Here is a 19,813-nt window from a genome sequence, read left to right on the forward strand (position 1 = left end):
TAAAGATGTAGAGGCTTGTCTCACAAGGGGTAAGATGGATACTGCCTACAGGAAAATTAAAGAGACCTTTGGAGAGAAGAGAACCACTTGTATGAATATCAAGAGCTCAGATGGCAACCCAGTTCTAAGCAAAGAAGGGAAGGCAGAAAGGTGGAAGGAGTATATAGAGGGTTTATACAAGGGCGATGTACTTGAGGACAATATTATGGAAATGGAAGAGGATGTAGATGAAGACGAAATGGGAGATAAGATATTGCGTGACGAGTTTGACAGAGCACTGAAAGACCTAAGTCGAAACAAGGCCCCGGGAGTAGACAACATTCCATTAGAACTACCGATGGCCTTGGGAGAGCCAGTCATGACAAAATTCTACCATCTGGTGAGCAAGATGTATGAGACAGGCGAAATACCCTCAGACTTCAAGAAGAATATAATAATTCCAATCCCCAAGAAAGCAGGTGTTGACAGATGTGAAAATTACCGAACTATCAGTTTAATAAGTCATGGCTGCAAAATACTAACGCGAATTCTTTACAGACGAATGGAAAAACTGGTAGAAGCGGACCTTAGGGAAGATCAGTTTGGATTCCGTAGAAATGTTGGAACACGTGAGGCAATACTAACCTTACGACTTATCTTAGAAGAAAGATTAAGAAAAGGCAAACCTACGTTTCTAGCATTTGTAGACTTAGAGAAAGATTTTGACAATGTTGACTGGAATACTCTCTTTCAAATTCTGAAGGTGGCAGGGGTAAAATACAGGGAGCGAAAGGCTATTTACAATTTGTACAGAAACCAGATGGCAGTTATAAGAGTCGAGGGGCATGAAAGGGAAGCAGTGGTTGGGAAAGGAGTGAGACAGGGTTGTATCCTCTCCCCGATGTTATTCAATCTGTATATTGAGCAAGCAGTAAAGGAAACAAAAGAAAAATTCGGAGTAGGTATTAAAATTCATGGAGAAGAAGTAAAAACTTTGAGGTTCGCCGATGACATTGTAATTCTGTCAGAGACAGCAAAGGACTTGGAAGAGCAGTTGAACGGAATGGACAGTGTCTTGAAAGGAGGATATAAGATGAACATCGACAAAAGCAAAACGAGGATAATGGAATGTAGTCGAATTAAGTCTGGTGATGCTGAGGGAATTAAATCAGGAAATGAGACACTTAAAGTAGTAAAGGAGTTTTGCTATTTAGGGAGTAAAATAACTGATGATGGTCGAAGTAGAGAGGATATAAAATGTAGACTGGCAATGGCAAGGAAATCGTTTCTGAAGAAGAGAAATTTGTTAACATCGAGTATAGATTTAAGTGTTAGGAAGTCATTTCTGAAAGTGTTTCTATGGAATGCAGCCATGTATGGAAGTGAAACATGGATGATCAATAGTTTGGACAAGAAGAGAATAGAAGCTTTCGAAATGTGGTGCTACAGAAGAATGCTGAAGATAAGGTGGGTAGATCACGTAACTAATGAGGAGGTATTGAATAGGATTGGGGAGAAGAGAAGTTTGTGGCACAACTTGAATAGAAGAAGGGATCGGTTGGTAGGACATGTTTTGAGGCATCAAGGGATCACAAATTTAGCATTGGAGGGCAGTGTGGAGGGCAAAAATTGTAGAGGGAGACCAAGAGATGAATACACTAAGCAGATTCAGAAGGATGTAGGTTGCAGTAGGTACTGGGAGATGAAGAAGCTTGCACAGGATAGAGTAGCATGGAGAGCTGCATCAAACCAGTCTCAGGACTGAAGACCACAACAACAACAACAACAACAACAACAACAGCATCTGAATGGGGCGAAAAGTGGCAGTTGACCCTAAATAACGAAAATTGTGTTGCCCTCCACATGAGTGCTAAAAGGAACTCATTAAACTTCAGTTACACAATAAATCAGTCTAATCTAAAAGTGTAAATTCAATTAAATACCTAAGTATTACAATTACGAACAACTTAAATTGGAAGGAACACACAGAAATTGTTGTGGGGAAGGCTAATGAAAGACTGCATTTTATTGGCAGGGCACTTAGAAAATGTAACAGACCTACGAAGGAGACTGCATACGCTATGCTTGTCCTTCCTCTTTTAGAATACTGCTATGCAGTGTGGGATCTTTACCAGATAGGACTGACGGAGTACATCGAAAAAGTTCAAAAAAAGGCAGCATGTTTTGTATTATCACGAAATATGGGAAAGAGTGTCACAGAAAGGATACAGGATTTAGGCTGGACATCATTTAAAATGGAGGCGTTTTTCGTTGCGACGGAATCTTCTTACGAAATTCCAGTCACCAACTTTCTCCTCTGAATGCGAAAATATATTGTTGACATCGACCTACATAGGGAGGAACGATCACCACAATAAAATAAGGGAAATCAGAGCTCGTAAGGAAAGATATAGGTGTTCAATCTTTCGTGCGCACTATACGAGATGAGATTGAAATAATAGAGAATTGTGAAGGTGGTTCGATGAACCCTCTGCAGGCACTAAAATGCGATTTACAGAGTATCCATGTAGACGTAGAAAGGCCATTAGCCCCTTTACTAACAGAATGGCCATCTAGTAATGAAGAGTGAATAAAACTTTTGTCTATGCCTATGCTACTGTTCCCCTGCACTCTAGTTGGAAAAGACACAGTCTGCATCAGATCATTAAGTTTAGGGGATCTACCAACATGCTTTTTCTTGCACAATCATATACGAAATTAATACTGAAGTCACCACATATAACTAATTTCTGGTACTTCCTATAAAGTGAACCAAGAACCCTCTCTAGCTCAAACAGAAATGCTCTGAAGTCAGAGTTAGTGGGCCTATAAACAACAACAATTAGAAGTTTAGTTTCACTAAATTCAACTGCCCATGCACAACATTCAAATATCTGTTCAGTGCAGTGCAGTGATGATGAAAAATATAGTGCAGTGCTGTGATGAAGAAGAATATAGTCTATTATTCACCTGATATTTATGGAAGGATCCTCCCATGGATACATATGGATCTCTTGGTGAGGAAAGAAACCATTTTAAATCTTCAAGGACAATGTCTCACATGTGTCAACTAATCTTTCTCCACTGTCATTTACTGTGTCATCTCCAAATCTTCCACTACTCCACTATTGGTAGCCACTCCTACTTTTCCATTAAAATTTTTTCTTTGTAGGTGCTTATGCTTTCTAACACCCTTTTTTCATGAAACGTACCTTTGGCTTTACTGTCAGTATCATCTGTATGTGCATAAACTCCAACAAAGATAATTCCATGGGCATATCTTGAGATTTTCACAGTCATAATTCTCACATTAATTTCCTCCCTGTACATGATATCTCCTCTACACTCCTTATGGACAGCCAGCCTTTCCTCCTCATTACTGCCACTGTAAAAATGACTAATCTGCTATATTTTTGATTCCCTTCTGCTTCACCTTTCACTGAGAACACACACACATTTATCTTCAACAGGCCTAGTTCATGGAAGACTTCTTTGTGCTTAAACCCTGCAAATTTCACATTGTTACAAAAGTAGTAGTTTTCTGTAGCCATTTACACTCACACACACAAGACCACTGTTGTCTCCAGGAACTGAGTCCCAACATGGGTGAGTAGCGACCTCAAGTGTGGTGGTTAGTGGCTGTACAGAAGAGTTGAACGTGATTCAGCTGCTCCTGTCCTGGTTGATACTGAGCCATGAAGAGTGCACTCCTTTGTGGTTAGTCCATATGTAAAAGGGTGGGGAGGGGGAGGGGAGGGGCAACTGTTTGGCCCTTCATGACTCAATCTGATCCAGGATTGTAGAAACTGAATCAGTTTCTCTACCAGGGCTTCAACTACCTTTTGTCATGCCTAGAAATCAGAAATATCACCCCAACTATCCTCCTACATTACCATCCTACCACCCACCCAGCCTATGCAATACCACTGTCCAACCTCCTCCTACTCTGTTGCCATTGTTGCATGGCTCTTACCCCTGCAGCAGACCTAGCTTTAAGACCTGTCTCATACATTCTCCCATTACCACCTACTCTCATCTTGTCACAGTCATTTCCTATCCCATGAAAGGCAGGACCACAGTTGAATATAGTCATGCAGTCTACCAACTTAGCTGCAACCACTATGTGGAATTCCACGTGGGCATGACCACTAACAAGCTGTCTGCCCAGATGAATGGCCACCACCAAAATGCATCCCAGAGACCACTGGACCATGTAGTTGATGAGCACGCCGCGCAACAGCATGCTTGACTTCAACGACTGCTCCACAACTCTGCCCTTTAAATTCTTGACACCAACAATAATTTTTCTTAATTGGGCAAATGGAAACACTCCCTGCAACACATCCTTCATTCTCATTATGGTCCTGGTTTCAACCTTCCCTAGTCCCTGTCCTATACTTATTTCTACCTTCTTCCCTGCTACTGCTCTAATCTCACACATGCCTTCTACTCCCCCAAGCACAGCTGCATAGTCCTTTCCCTTTCTCTTCTCTCCTCTCCTTTTTTTTCTCTCAATAGCATAGCCTCCCAATGCTGTAACTAACAGGCCACCAATCTGTCTCTATCACAACCCTGTACACTCCGCAAGCAGCAGTACTGCATCTCCCACACCCCTAACATGGTATCCTTTCCTTTCTCTGCCCAATGCCTTTTCTGTATCCCCCATTATCCACCCCAGATGAGATTGTTACTTCCTTCAGTCGGGCCTCAGTGGGGAAAAAAAAAAAAAAAACGTGTGTTTGTGTGTGTGTGTGTGTGTGTGTGTGTGTGTGTGTGTGTGTGTGTGTGTAAGGCGGCAGGAAGTGGGCACAGTGAACAGCAGTGTCTACTGTAGCTCATATTGTTATTCAGTATTCAGTCCAAGATTTTCCATTGTTTGATATACGAATATGAATTAGGAAAGGGAACAGAGAACACACTTTCAAATATTAGTGGTTACATTTGACATTAAATAAACCAAACAACTCTTCCTGGTTTACTTTGTGTTTACAACAGTCACTCTAATATCACAGTGCTGCAACTAAGGGTACATGTAAGCTTTTGTGGTACCCTCAGCCAACAAAAATCTTAGACCCACAACTAGTAAGCCACAAAAGAATTCAAAATGTCAGAGAAATTATGTAATACTTACTGTCCAATCAGGATGAACTAGTACATCCTTCATTTCCAAAACAAGCGTGTATGGAGGTTGCTGGTAGGGATATGTCAGGGGATCCGGAAGAAGTTTTTCTCGAGATGGCTCCCTTATCAGCTGAAAGAATATCTTTATAAGCACACAATGTATTTTTTGTTTCATACATGAAGAATAATAAAAAGAAACCACATGACTGCACTTACCCCCAAAAATTGCTGTAATCTACAGGAAAATGTAAGTGCTTAGTCTGGCAATTGGAACCAGTGAGCAATAAAAACATAAAAGTGACGGGGGAAAATATGTGTGTCGAAAATAACAGTGGTAAGTTCTAAAATATGAGATTATTGCACATCCAGTGTAAATTTGGTGTTTTTACTATTTGAAGAATTAAAAGGCAAACAGTTAAAAATAATTACAAGAATTAAACATAAGCTAACTGGGAACTAAAACAGGAAAAAATGAGTAAGTCATTAAATGTGTCTCTTGGCCCATTCTGTTTATTAATAGAGGAATGAGATCAGAGACAATGAAGCTTTGAAATGTACATCGTATTTATTTAATCTTCACTTAAAATAGAAACCAGGTTCCAAAAATAACAAACTGATAATCTTGTTTAAGCAGAAAATTTCATGTTATGAAGCAGTGCCTTACTTAAAGGCTGCCTAGGATGGCTGGATTTCCATCCATTGTTAGGAAAGAAATGCAAAAATACTATGAGCACAAACAGTCTTTCCCTCATCACCCTAGCCATAACTCGTAAAGAGAGACCACACATTTTGCCATATATGTTAACTGAGTGTCCAGTACAGTTATTACAATCATTTCCTCCCTCTAGATTCTACTTCTCCACCGTTTTATGTATATGAAAGATGACGAGAGAGTCTAAAACATCTTGCTTGTGAGTCATTAAGATCATATATTTAAACCAATGTCAAATATGAATTCCTACACTCAACATATAGTGTGAGTGCATGCACACCATGTTAATCAATTAATGTTTGTCTAAATCTGGAATGAACATCAACATCTGTGACACTTTGTGCTCTCTAGGAGAATTGCTGAACATTTGGCTCTAGGGTCTGTATGAATACCGTAACATTTCCTCCCGCAATATGCTCAACATTTTCAGGTGGTTACAGGCTATAGCAGGCAGCCAGAACAACTTTGGTGAGAGTGAGAATGACAACCGACCCAAACCATTTGTCTGGATCTGTGATCAAAAAATCCACAACACACTCTTCAATAACAAAAAAGAGAAACCATGTGTCTGGGGCAGTGATCCAAAAATCCACAACGCACTATTCAATAATAACAAAGAGTTCATTGTAGCCAATATATTTTTGGATTCTGTTAATGTAAATATGGGCTGTGTTCACATTTATGCAAGTTGAAAATGGAGTGCAGATGCTACACCTGTATTTTTTCATCATAGAGCGGAGGAAACGTAGTGGTTCCTAACTGCTTGTAAGCGCAAACTGCCAAACTGGCCTGAGTTCCAGCTGCATCAATCATACACAACCGTGTCAATGCTTTTGAAGAAAGCTGACCCTATAACACAGTTCAGAAATAGGCCATTCTCCCTCAACCAAGAAGACAGTCATTAGAGCTAGGCCAATGGAGCTAATTTGGCTTTAAGCACTAGGCCCTCTGGATGATTGTAGCAGTGTCACAGCCTCACTACTCTCTTACAGCTGCCTATAAGAGCTAGCCGTGTGGAACTCTGCCTCCTGAAATTATATCTATCAATCAAGTATTGATGTATACATACACAGACTGAAGAATGAAAATTTATACCAAGGCTGGGATTGGAATCCGGGTCTCCTGCTCACTAGGCAGATGAGTTAACCATTGCACCATCCTGGCACAGTGGATTTGTACATGTGTGTGGATTGCCCTAGCATGCCTCCCTCTTCAATCTAAGTTGTGAATTGGATTCTGGATTGAGGAGGGAGGCATGCCGGCATAGCCCGTGCAGTTGTGCAAAGCCAATGTGCCAGGATGACACAGTGATTAGTGCATCTGCCTTGTGAGCTGGAGCGCCATGTTTGAATCCTGGTCTTGGTATAAATTTTTCTACTTTTTCTATTGTCTTTTTTTCTGGATGGCACATTCCCTGGTTCTGAAAGTTAGCTTGTGTGCCAGTGGAAAGGAAAAGGTTGGTTTTTTTTCCTCAATATACTGTACTTTCATTTTCTTTATGCACAAAACCAAAACATTGTGGCTGCTGAATGTGCCTGCTGCAGGCAATACTTTCACAGCTGTTGCTTTCCTGTGGAGATGCTACAAAACTCAGGTCTGGACAGGTGCCTAAACAGATGCACTACTATTGAAGTAACATGTGGGAGGAACGGGCAGCAGGGGGGATGGAGGAATGCCACTGCAGTCTTACCAAAACGTTAACTCCAAATTGAGAATGCACCAATAATAATCACCATTTTCTAATTCTGGGAAGTGAAAAACTCTTTACAAAGTTTCAATGGAGACCTTCTCGTTACAGGTACTGTGAATGCTTTACATGAAACAAAAACATTCAGCAGATCTTATGTAAGACTCGTGATTAACATGCATACTACTGCCATGTCATTGCATAACTCACTGTGCTGTTTGCATTTCATCATTCACTTTACAATAACAAAGAATGACAGTCACACACAAAACTGGACAGTATGCTTTGTAACTTCATCTTACTTGATGGTAGTAGCATAGTGATGCACAAAAGCTGACTTAGTGATCAAGTGCCCAGAATTTATACACATATCATAACCAATATTTCTGACACAAAAATAGTTTAGAAAACTATCATCTTACAATTTATCAAAAACACAAATTGTGTGTCTAAAAATAAAATAACAGTTGTGAGGTAACAATTGCTTAAATGTTTGAAACAAACAAAAAATAATTTAGGACTAAAGCAGGCCCTCACTGAATAGAAAACTGACAGGCAAAAGAAAAAAAGAAAACTACCCAAAAAATTTGTAAGTTCCAAGTTATGGAGTGTGCATAACATTCCTACCTTTTTGAAATAATTCATTTGCCTCCATGTCCTCCTGAGGTACTGTATTGGGAGAGGCATACTACTAAATTCATCCTCAACTACATTTCCTTGCTCATCTGTCTCAGGCGACCCTGAAAAAAGGAATTTTTAAATCACACACAAAACTTACAGAAAATGTATGCTTATTCAACACACTGAGTAAGCCGCAAACTTACAGGAAGCAAACAAGCTTCACTAACAATACTCACTCACTCACTCTCTCTCTCTCTCTCACACACACACACACACACACACACACACACACACACACACACTGGAAGTTGGTGGGGAGGGAGGGAGAGTAACCTGATTCTGCAGCTCTTCTATGAGGTAAGTGTGTCTGACACAGTATGTGTGATCAGTGTGAAAGAAGAATACAGCAGGTAATAGCAAGAAATATTGAGAGGGTGGGAATGCAGTGGTGAAAGACAGGAATAGGGAGGCAAGCAAAAATGCTCTGAGGTGTGCGGAGCGATGGTTGCATGCTGCACACATGAATAAAGAGGTGTGTATGTGTGTGTGTGTGTGTGGGGGGGGGGGGGGGGGGGCACAAATTGCTGCAGGGGAGCAGGATGTACATTGAGAAGAAAGCTAAGAACTAATCTTGTCAGTGGAACGGTCATTATTACAGATGACTAGGGAAGACTGAGGCCATATGGACTGCAAAGACTAGACGATGTGTTGAGGGTATGCTATCTTCCTGTGCAATTCAAAAAGGTAGGAAGTAAATATATGGTACCATATTCCATCAGTCATTAGCCTTGCAAGACTGTCTTAGAATGCTATAGGAATGGGTAGCAAACTGCATGCAGCTTACTGAAGCAACCAACTTGCCATTTACTAAAGTGATCAATGAGAACTGGGAAACCTAAATGAGGGCCAGGTGAATATTGGTTGGGTGGTTGGTTGGTTGGTTGGCAGGGTTATGGGATTGAACAGTGAAGTCATCAGTCTTTATCAGTCAAGAGATATGCCCTGTGGAGTTAATCATATCAGCCACAAATCAAATCAATTTGTGATTGTATGTAGGAGTGGTAAAATCAAGGCACTGAAGGCAATATCAATGCCAGAGATGGGACACAATTTAAAGAGAAGTAAAAGTGTATTGGTCAGGCCAGTATGCCAGTCACTGAGCAGACAAGAGCTCCCAGAGGACTCATCTGTGGCTACAGATATCTCGCCCACATCTCAATTCTCACCAAACCGAGAAAAGGGCTAAGACAGTATAGGAATAAATCATGCCTTGTAACTGGGAAGTTTGTAACAGTAAAAGTGAAAAGGTTAAAAACATAATCAAAAATAGTAAAAGAAGGTGAGAGAAATAATAATCAGGTCAGTGGGGGCGAGTGAGTGCCTCCAGGACTCAACAGCGTCCCACAAACATCCCATCCTCAATCCATTATGGTCAAAATGTTAAAGATGCATCCAGAGGGCACTCTCAAAGAAAGTGTAAAAACTTGCTCAACCATTCTATCAATCAACAGCTAGTATCAAGGATAAAGAATCTTTGTCTTCATAAGAGAACAAAATGAAAGGGCCCTATTAAATAGTATAATACATTGCAGCAGAAAAAATAATGGGTAACCAAACCTAAGAGTAACACAAAATAAAAGAGGGATGGGCAAGGCAGCTGGCAGAGAAAGTAGGGACGAGCGGCCCTGAGCCCAGCAAGTGGTGGGAGGCACTATAGCCCCAAACCACTCTCTCTAGACCTCAAAAACAATTTAAAAGATTACAGTTGAGAATGAAAACCACTTTCTCAGAGGAAATGCCATACATCATCTGCCAACAGTAGAGAAAGAATCTGGAAAACCAAACTTAGTGTGGAGGGGCAGAAGGGGAATTCCCACTGGAAGTGACTAATGCCTCTAAAGCTCCACAATCAAAATGCGGATTACAAAAGATATAAATATGGGTTAGTCTGGTATGGTCAATGCAAAGGTGGCATATGAAGTTGGATTCCTATCTGGAGAAACAGAAAGAGGATCATCCTGCAGTGGTGGTCTCAGTGGTGGTCTCCTTGATAGCATAGAGTTCTTTAGCCCACCAGATGATGTTCCACTTCCTGTTGAGTAAAGCTCTTATTTGGACCAAATCCAAATCTGGCATCATCAAACTGAATGTTAACAAGTAACTGTTCCTCTAGCCAAATGGCCAGTCAGTTCATTACAAGGAATAACCGCATGGTTTGCGACCCATAGCAGGACAACTCATCAGGTAGTACAACTAAGGTCAGATAGAAGACAGTCAACAGCAGATATTACAGGGTGACAAAAGTAACACTGATCGATAGCCAGGAGACTGCTCACTGGGTCACTGCAAAATAAAATGCAATTGAAGATGGTCTACTTAAGAAAACAATGAGCTCTATTAATAGCTATCATCTCTGTCATAAAAGCACTACATATTCCACCAATGAGTGTTGTTATTAACCAGCAAGAGATGTAAAAACATATCCCATCTTATATCAGGTTTCAGAGTCAACAGTGTAAATGATGGTACTACCCTGATACTAGGGTTGGCAAAAACCGACCAGTTAAAACTGATACCGGTGTTTTACTACTTCTGAATAATCAGTATTTTTCAGTATTTGTTTGGTCTCTGTTACAACAGGCATTCTTTACTTTTTACTACTAACCAAATAAAAAACCGAAATATCAATTAGCCATAGCAGCAGTGGTGGAATTTTTTGTTTTTAAACAAACTTTTTTTTTTTCATAATTCCCAAATAGTGGTATGATCCCAGTTTACCACATAATTTTGAGCAGAGTTTCAAAAAATCGGAATCAATAGGAGATGGGTAATGTTTTGTTGTATTCAGCCACTTATAACTTTTCGAGAAAAGCTGTGAACAGTGAATGCACTATGTTTTCTTTTATTTGCCAATTTAATATACGCCTAATATTTTCATTCCGTCTGTCTTGAAACGAAGAGACCAAAATTTTCGCAATTTTTGTTCAAATTCTATGTTTTATCATCAGAAATAACAAGAATAAAAATTGGTTTTTTGGAAAACATTTATTTTGAATGGTTTTAACAACAAGGTTAAACCGGCATGTAATAAAACCAATATAACCGAAAACCAGTTGTTTCAGCAATAACCACCATCCCTACCTGATACTCCAGAAGAATTTATACAAACAGATGCCAAAAGGTCACGGGGGCAACTAAAACTTGAGATCGTTGAAATAGGTCAATCCTAATCAAAAGTCTAGGTACTAAACAAGGAGAGGTGGGTGTGAAAATATCGACAGCACATTCTAAGTGGGTAGATGGCAAGGTTCTCCAGATGCATTACAACTGAGGGTGACAGTCAGGGGAGTGATGTCCCTTGTATGAAAAATGAATTTAGTAAGTTGGATGAGTAGTAGATTGCCGTATGGTGGCTGTGTAAATAAGGAACAGTTGGTACTGCCAAAAATGAAGAGGTAAGATCCCACTTTGGCAAGGAGACTGTCTACAGGACCAGTCAGGAATGTGACCAGCTCCGCATATAATGATGCACTGGAACTAATAATTTCAAAGCTAAAAATGTTACTGAGTCGTAAACTTGATGACCACAGTCCAGTCGGGATGAGACCAAAGCCCAAGCAAACAAGGAGTATGATCCGCATCCCCAGATGTGTGGGAGAGGAATGGAAATTGTTAACCTTTTGGTTGCAGCAGCTCCTTAGCTGAGAAAACAGAGCAGCCCAAATCAGCTTTTTATCAAAGAGGAGTCCCAAAAATCAGTACTATCTGAGAATGTCCAAGTGCCGGGTGCCCACGTACAGTTCGAAGACAGAATGAAAAGCGATATGACAGATACAAGACTTGCATTTTCATGGGAGAGGATTGGAATCCATACGAAAGAGTCCAAACAGTGACCCTTCAGAAAGCTCCTTGGAGCTGATATTTAGCCAAGGCTACAGACTGACAGCTACACAAAATGCAAAAGTCATCGACACACCGAACAGGGGAGACCACTGGTCCAACAGAGGTCACTAGCTATCTGATGGGGATGAGGAAGAATAAACAGGCAGCATGGAGCCATATACTTAAGACTATGAAACCAAGGAGCAACCTAATAGTTACTACTTATGTAACATGTGCTTAATAATTTGCTTATTGAAACTGTTTTGCATGATGTTCTTTTCATTATTAGTGTTTTTATATAACTGATATCTTCCCAAGGGAATGGTTTTTTTGGTATGTTAAATAACAACTTTCTCTGTACTGAAGGCATCGGACATTGTTGGATAGTACCGACTTTTGTAGCTCTGATAAAAAGCTGGCATGGCTAACCCATGTTCGTCAACTAAAGACTACCTGCATGTGAAGGATTAACAGTATCAGCTTCCTTAGTCACACCTCTCGGGGTGCGGATCATACTCCATATTAATTGCATACATAATTATACTGCCTGCAATTACGTTTTGCTTAACGATATGTCTATGGAAAATAGCACTGGATGAAGCAAATAAAAGTTTTCAAGTAATACTAACACAAGTTATATTGTCTAGAAGTGAATTACATTTTCCCTAACGAAACTGTTTCTCCTGTTACGCTACAGTCCTGAAGACGGAAAATTTTGCCTTTGACTGAATTACTGACGTGTGAACAGTGAGCAGTTAGTATTTCACACTATCTTCACTGCTGACATGAACATGCCACTCACTATATTGCATTGCTTGGCCACAATGCCTACTGGACTTATGATCCGAGCAAGTACAACATTGATTAGCCTTGAAATATCTTATGGCGAGGAAATTAAATGACTGAAATGACTCACTACTGCTAACGCAACAAAACCGACTATTCATAACCTTACCTAATTCATAAATTGCATAGGAGCCCAAAAAACCAAACGAAACTCCAAATGCTATAAATCCGTATTTCATTGCCTTCCATGATGCTTCTCTCTTCTTCGTATCTTCGTCAGTTTCTGTTTTATCTGACGTCGCCACTCCAACTCCTACAGGTAAGTAAAAACTTGTTGTAAGCACAAAATTCCACCGGCAAAAAGGAATGGAGTTGACTGGTTAAACGAAGTAAACAGAGGTTTCTTGTACCTTCTGAAGCGTAGAACCTAGAAGTATCAACTCTAAAGTCACCATTTGTCCAGCGTCTACTCGTCAATGGAGTATAAACTTGTACGGAAGACACAGCTTTCAAACCATTCGCAACATTTCGCACGACACGTAAAAATTTCACCGTATTCGCGGCCATGCCTGTATCATGATTACTAATATCTCTGTAACAACAAGTTTGAATCCAGAGATCTACTGCTTTGTTTATTTCGTTCCAGTTATCAGAGTAACACTAAAACCGACGAAATATCTGCGCAATATACTGCGCAAAAATACGTATACAGTAAATCGCCGCAACACGGTGCGTTCAAGCAACATTATTTCAAGCTGCTGCTGGCCCGACATCTGTTGGTCTAGAACATAAATTTCACAGTAAAGCGAATACGCTCTCGCAAACTCATAAATTATTTAAATTAAACAGGATCTCATTATAGAAAAAATACTTATTTTACTAAGGTTTGAAGCTCCTCTTTTTGTTCTTCCGTTTTTGCGATTAAAAAACTGTTTTTTTTTAAAAAAATCAGCCTTATGCGAACACAACTAGTTTATTTTTATATTTACCCAGACATGTTTCGACACCAAGTGTGATCTTCTGTGGGTCTATTTTTTTATTTCTTAAAATTACATGGCTAACTAAACTGTATTATTATACATCGGTTTTAGTGCTCTTTTTAATCTTTTATTTTGACAGCATGTGGGTTTTTTAGGTTAGAGAATTCCATCCCTAGGTCCGACAAGACGCCTCCTGAGACGCGGCGAGGTAGGAGTAAGCAAAATGCAACAGGGAATAACAATATTAATCTGCTAATAGTAAACTACAGGAGCGTCTATAGAAAGGTCCCAGAACTGCTCTCATCAATAAACGGTCACAATGCCCACATAATACTAGGGACAGAAAGTTGGCTGAAACCAGATGTAAACAGTAATGAAATTCTAAACTCACATTGGAATGTATACTGCAGAGACAGGCTGGACAGTGAAAGGGGAGGCGTGTTTATAGCGATAAGAAGTGCAATAGTATCGAAGGAAATTGACGGAGATCCGAAATGTGAAATAATTTGGATGAAGGTCACAGTTAAAACAGGCTCAGACATGGCAATTGGATGTCTCTATAGGCCCCCTGGCTCAGCGGCAGTTGTGGCTGAGCACCTGAAGGATAATTTGGAAAATATTTCGAGTAGATTTCCCCAACATGTTATAGTTATGGGTGGAGATTTTAATTTGCCCAATATAGCCTGGGAGACTCAAACGTTCATAACGAGTGGCAGGGACAAAGAATCCAGTGAAATTTTTTTAAGTGCTTTATCTGAAAACTACTTTGAGCAGTCAAACATAGAACCGACTCGTGGCGATAACGTATTAGACCTTCTGGTGACAAACAGACCCAAACTATTTGAAACAGTTAACGCAGAACAGGGAATCAGCGATCATAAAGCGGATACTGCATCGATGATTTCAGCCTAAATAGAAATATTAAAAAAGGTAGGAAGATTTTTCTGTTTAGCAAAAGTGACAATAAGCAGATTTCAGAGTACCTGATGGCTCAACACAAAAGTTTTGTCTCAAGTACAGATAGTGTTGGGGATCAGTGGACAAAGTTCAAAACCATCGTACAATATGTTTTAGATGAGTATGTGCCAAGCAAGATCGTAAGAGATGGAAAAGAGCCACCGTGGTACAACAACCGAGTTAGAAAACTGCTGCGGAAGCAAAGGGAACTTCACAGCAAACATAAACATAGTCAATGCCTTGCAGACAAACAAAAATTACGCGAAGCGAAATGTAGTGTGAGGAGGGCTATGCGAGAGGCGTTCAATGAATTCGAAAGTAATGTTCTAAGTACTGACTTGGCAGAAAATCCTAAGAAATTTTGGTCTTATGTCAAAGCGGTAGGTGGATCAAAACAAAGTGTCCAGACACTCTGTGACCAAAATGGTACTGAAACAGAGGATGACAGACTGAAGGCCGAAATACTAAATGTCTTTTTCCAAAGCTGTTTCACAGAGGAAGACTGCGCTGTAATTCCTTCTCTAGATCGTCGCAGAGATGACAAAATGGTAGATATCGAAATAGACGACAGAGGGATAGAGAAATAATTAAAATCGCTCAAAAGAGGAAAGGCCGATGGACCTGATGGGATACCAGTTCGATTTTACACAGAGTACGTGAAGGAGCTTGCCCCCCCTTTTTGCAGCGATGTACCGTAGGTCTCCAGAAGAGCGTAGCGTTCCAAAGGATTGGAAAAGGGCACAGGTCATCCCCGTTTTCAAGAAGGGACGTCGAACAGATGTGTAGAACTATAGACCTATAACTTCCGAAGTAAGAGCGATTTCAGGTGTGCTGCAGGGGAGTGTTGTATGACCGTTGCTATTCACATTATACATAAATGACCTTGTGGATGACATCGGAAGTTCACTGAGGCTTCTTGCGCATGATGCTGTGGTACATCGAGAGGTTGTAACAATGGAAAATTGTACTGAAATGCAGGAGGATCTGCAGCGAATTGACGCATGGTGCAGGGAATGGCAATTGAATCTCAATGTAGATAAGTGTAATGTGCTGCGAATACATAGAAAGAAAGATCCATTATCATTTAGCTACAATATAGCTGGTCAGCAACTGGAAGCAGTTAATTGTGATTAATTATCTGGGAGTACGCATTAGGAGTGATTTAAAATGGAATGATCATATAAAGTTGATCGTCGGTAAAGCAGATGCCAGACTGAGATTCATTGGAAGAATCCTAAGGAAATGCAATCCGAAAACAAAGGAAGTAGGTTACGGTACACTTGTTCGCCCACTGCTTGAATACTGCTCAGCAGTGTGGGATCCGTACCAGATAGGGTTGATAGAAGAGCTAGAGAAGATCCAACAGAGAGCAGCGCACTTCGTTACAGGATCATTTAGTAATCGCGAAAGCGTTACAAAGATGATAGATAAACTCCAGTGGAAGACTGCAGGAGAGACGCTCAGGAGCTCGGTATGGGCTTTTGTTGAAGTTTCGAGAGCAAACCTTCACCGAGGAGTCAAGCAGTATCTTGCTCCCTCCTACATATATCTCGCGAAGAGACCATGAGGATAAGATCAGAGAGATTAGAGCCCACACGGAGGCATACCGACAATCCTTCTTTCCACGAACAATACGAGACTGGAATAGAAGGGAGAACCGATAGAGGTACTCAAAGTACCCTCCGCCACACACCGTCAGGTGGCTTGCGGAGTATGGATGTAGATGTAGACGTAGATGCAAAATACTGTGTACTGTTTCATGTCTCTGGTTGGTATCTCGAGCACCTGCTAATTAGTGCACTATTTAGTGCACTGTTTTCACTCAGTTTTTCACAAATTTCCGCTCACTACTTCACCTCACATGCACTTTCACAAAATTTGGCAAAATGTGATCTAAGCACACACTTCTGACATCATTGTATTGTATTGTATTCTACAGTATGGAACTGGGGACATAGAAACTGTGGAGATGCTTTGTCCCCATTGTAGCCCTCAGTGGTTTACAACCCCACAACAGCCTACAGCAGTCCACTCACCGCCGCCCCACACCGACCCCAGGGTTATTGTGCGGTTTGATCCCCAGTGGACCCCCCCACCCCCTCACCCACCTCCGGGAACGTCTCACACCAGATGAGAGTAACCCCAAATGTTTGCGTGGTAGAGTAATTATGGTGTACATGTACGTGGAGACAGTGTCTGTGCAGCAATCGCTGACATAGTGTAACTGAGGCGGAAAAAGGGGAACCAGCCCATATTCTCTGAGACAGATGGAAAACCACATTAAAAACCATCCACAACCTGGCTGGCACACCAGACATTGACACTAATGCGCCAGGCAGATTCGTGACGGGGACCGGCACGCCGTCCCACCCAGAAAGCAGTGCTTTAGGCCTCACGGCTAACCGGGCAGACTTCTGACACCACACTCAGTGCTCACTGATTATGGTGTCAGAAGTGTCTGCTCAGACCACATTTCGCCACATTTTGTGAAAGCGCATGTGGGGTGAAATAGTGAGCAGAAATTTGTGAAAAACTGAGTGAAAACAATGCACTAAATAGCAGTTGATCTAGACACCAACCAGAGAAAAGAAACAGGCCAAAAAACTCTGCAGGTGACATGCTGTCAAAAAAGAAAGAAACGACGAAAACGAGCACTAAAACCGGTGTATAATAATACAGACCAGTTAGCGATGTAATTCTAAGAAATAAAATGATTGACCCACAGAAGATGACACATTGGTGTCGAAACATGTCAGGGTAAATATAAAAATAAACTAATTGCGTTTGCATAAGGCTGATTTTCAAAACAACACAGCTTTTAAAAATACTTCTGCTGAAAAAAAATGAGAAAAATGTATTAAGCCTCCTCTCCCTCACACACACGCTCAATGCTTGTTGCACAGTAATGAGAATTGTGGAATATTATTGACCATCTGAAATTATATAGTGTTAACAGTTTTCACAATATGTGGAAAAGAATGCAGAGCTTTAAAATACTGACGTTCGTTCCATGTCTTGTTCAGTACATGTCAAGCCCATCGAGACAGATATTCGCTCCAAACGAATTTCCGCAAAGAACTGAAAAATGTAAATGGCAAATATCAGAAACTGAGCTGGAACCCTTGACCTATATCAACAACATGCTCAACTCCATGCGCACTGCCCCTACGTAAGCATAAGGAAGTAGAGATCAGAGGGCCATTTATGTTTCAAGCGGACATTCTATGTAAACATAGGTAAATGCAAGGATGTAACAGAGTGGCAAAAGGGGCAATCGCGTTTGGTCATGTGCATGGCCATACGTTTGTGTGAAGTTGCTGGATCTGTAGGTGCTTTGTGGTGGAGTGTTCAACATCTCTGCAGAGCAGGGGTGTAACTCACATGGTCACGAAACACGACGTAAGAATTGTGGTCGGAAAAAGATCCTGACTAAGAGTGATTGGAGACGAGTTTCACGGTATGTGAATCAAAATCTGCTCCAAATTTGACAGGAATCGCTGCAGGCCGTGAATGAAGGTCCATCTCCACGTGCAAGAGAGAGAACGGTGCGACAGGGACTGCATGCAATGAAGATTTTGAGTCAGTCACCTCGCTAGAGGCCGTTTCTCACACAAGCACGTAAAGCTGTGCATCTTCAGTTGGCTGGAAATCATCGAAGGTGGACAGTAGCTGACTGGCAGATCGTAATGTCTGACAAATCACATTTGTCTGTATTCAAATGATGCACATTGTCGAGTGCACCGAAGCATTTCATCCTGAATGTGTGCAACGTCAGGTTCACGCCAGAGGTAGTTCTGTGATGTTTTGGGAGTGTTTTTTGTATCATTAATTGGACCCACTCATTAAGGTGACCACTAACATGAACAGGATGTTTATTTAAACATTCTCAGCATCAGGCGTTGCTTTTCAGTCAACATCTGCATGATGAGTAAGCTATTGATACCCTATTTTTCAAGATGACAGCAGCAGAGTGCATCAGGTCTGAATAATATTTGACTAGTTTTCTGTGCCCTCTGTGGGACATGGAACCGTGGGTAAAACGCTGACATCAGCATCCCCACAATTTGGTAAAATCGCGCGTTTAAATTCTCAGCGAGTGGCTTAACCTGGATGCGACGTAGCTGCACAGCATTGTGGAATTACTTTCTAACCAAATTCAGTCAGTTATGAAGTCCAGGGCCGGAATTACACGGTTTGGAATGACGCTTGAAATGATTTCTCTAGGAGTGATTAATTTTTTTGTCCACTGAGCTTATTATGCTGATTAAAAGTAAAAATACACAAAAGACCTGATAATTCTAGTTACATATGTTCTTTTTATACGCAGTTACATGGCTTATGTATCACGGTTAGCGGTTGTTGATGATAAATACCTCTACCTACCCTGTAACAAACGATATAGCAGAATTTTATCAAGTAGCCTTATTGACAGATTGTAAGTACATTTCACTTTTTATTAGTAATCGTATTTTATTGGCCTGATCTTCCTTACATGTACTTCGATTAAATTCTTGAAGTGTTTTGCATTTGTCAATGCAGACATCAGAAACTATCAGATATATACCAGCTACTGAAATGCGAAACAGTCACTAAAGCAAATGTCTCTGGTGCTAATAGCCAAAGTGTAAATGCTAACCTTTCTTCAGGTTGTATTGATCGTCTGTAATTAGTACCCTTCTTTTTAAGTTCCTCCTCATTTGAAATGAGAAGCTACCAAAGACCATCCATCTACATATGTGAAAAGTTTTGAGCTAGTGCTAAGAAAAGCTGGAGCAGCAATTCAGTGTTAAGTGCGCTATCTCCACCCTTTTCACGTTTACGTACATTTGCAGATGAATTGACAGAACAAACGGTAATAAACATGATGCATTTCAGAGAGATCTTTAAAGTAGTGCATCACTAAATCTGCGTATTTTCGTAACACGCAAGTATAAATGTGAAAATCACCAAATATGGCATGTCGGCTTCACAAATGTTGAATCCAACATGTTGGCTTCCCCTTCATCTCAGTCCTCTTCTGTTCATTCTAGTATAAATATCTATTCACAGATACAAGTATGGATGATACACACTAGTGAATCCTTGCAG

The 19,813-nt window shown here is 40.7% G+C and overlaps 1 protein-coding gene across 1 annotated transcript in view; it reads right to left on the bottom strand.

Moving 5' to 3' along the window:
* The window catches only part of LOC124805000 (mitochondrial import inner membrane translocase subunit TIM50-C-like), a 50,273-nt gene extending 36,896 nt beyond the window's left edge, over positions 1 to 13,377 (bottom strand). Inside the window, exons 1-4 of the mRNA XM_047265397.1 lie at positions 13,199 to 13,377; positions 12,958 to 13,101; positions 8,127 to 8,239; positions 5,111 to 5,230 (exon numbers count right to left, since the gene is read on the bottom strand). Coding sequence (XP_047121353.1) covers positions 5,111 to 5,230; positions 8,127 to 8,239; positions 12,958 to 13,101; positions 13,199 to 13,355 — 534 coding nt within the window. The 5' untranslated portion in view covers positions 13,356 to 13,377. The remainder of the gene's footprint in view (positions 1 to 5,110; positions 5,231 to 8,126; positions 8,240 to 12,957; positions 13,102 to 13,198) is intronic.
* Positions 13,378 to 19,813: the final 6,436 nt, after the last annotated feature.

This window comes from Schistocerca piceifrons, chromosome 7 (assembly GCF_021461385.2).
Source record: "Schistocerca piceifrons isolate TAMUIC-IGC-003096 chromosome 7, iqSchPice1.1, whole genome shotgun sequence".
NCBI classification, from domain to species: domain Eukaryota; kingdom Metazoa; phylum Arthropoda; class Insecta; order Orthoptera; family Acrididae; genus Schistocerca; species Schistocerca piceifrons.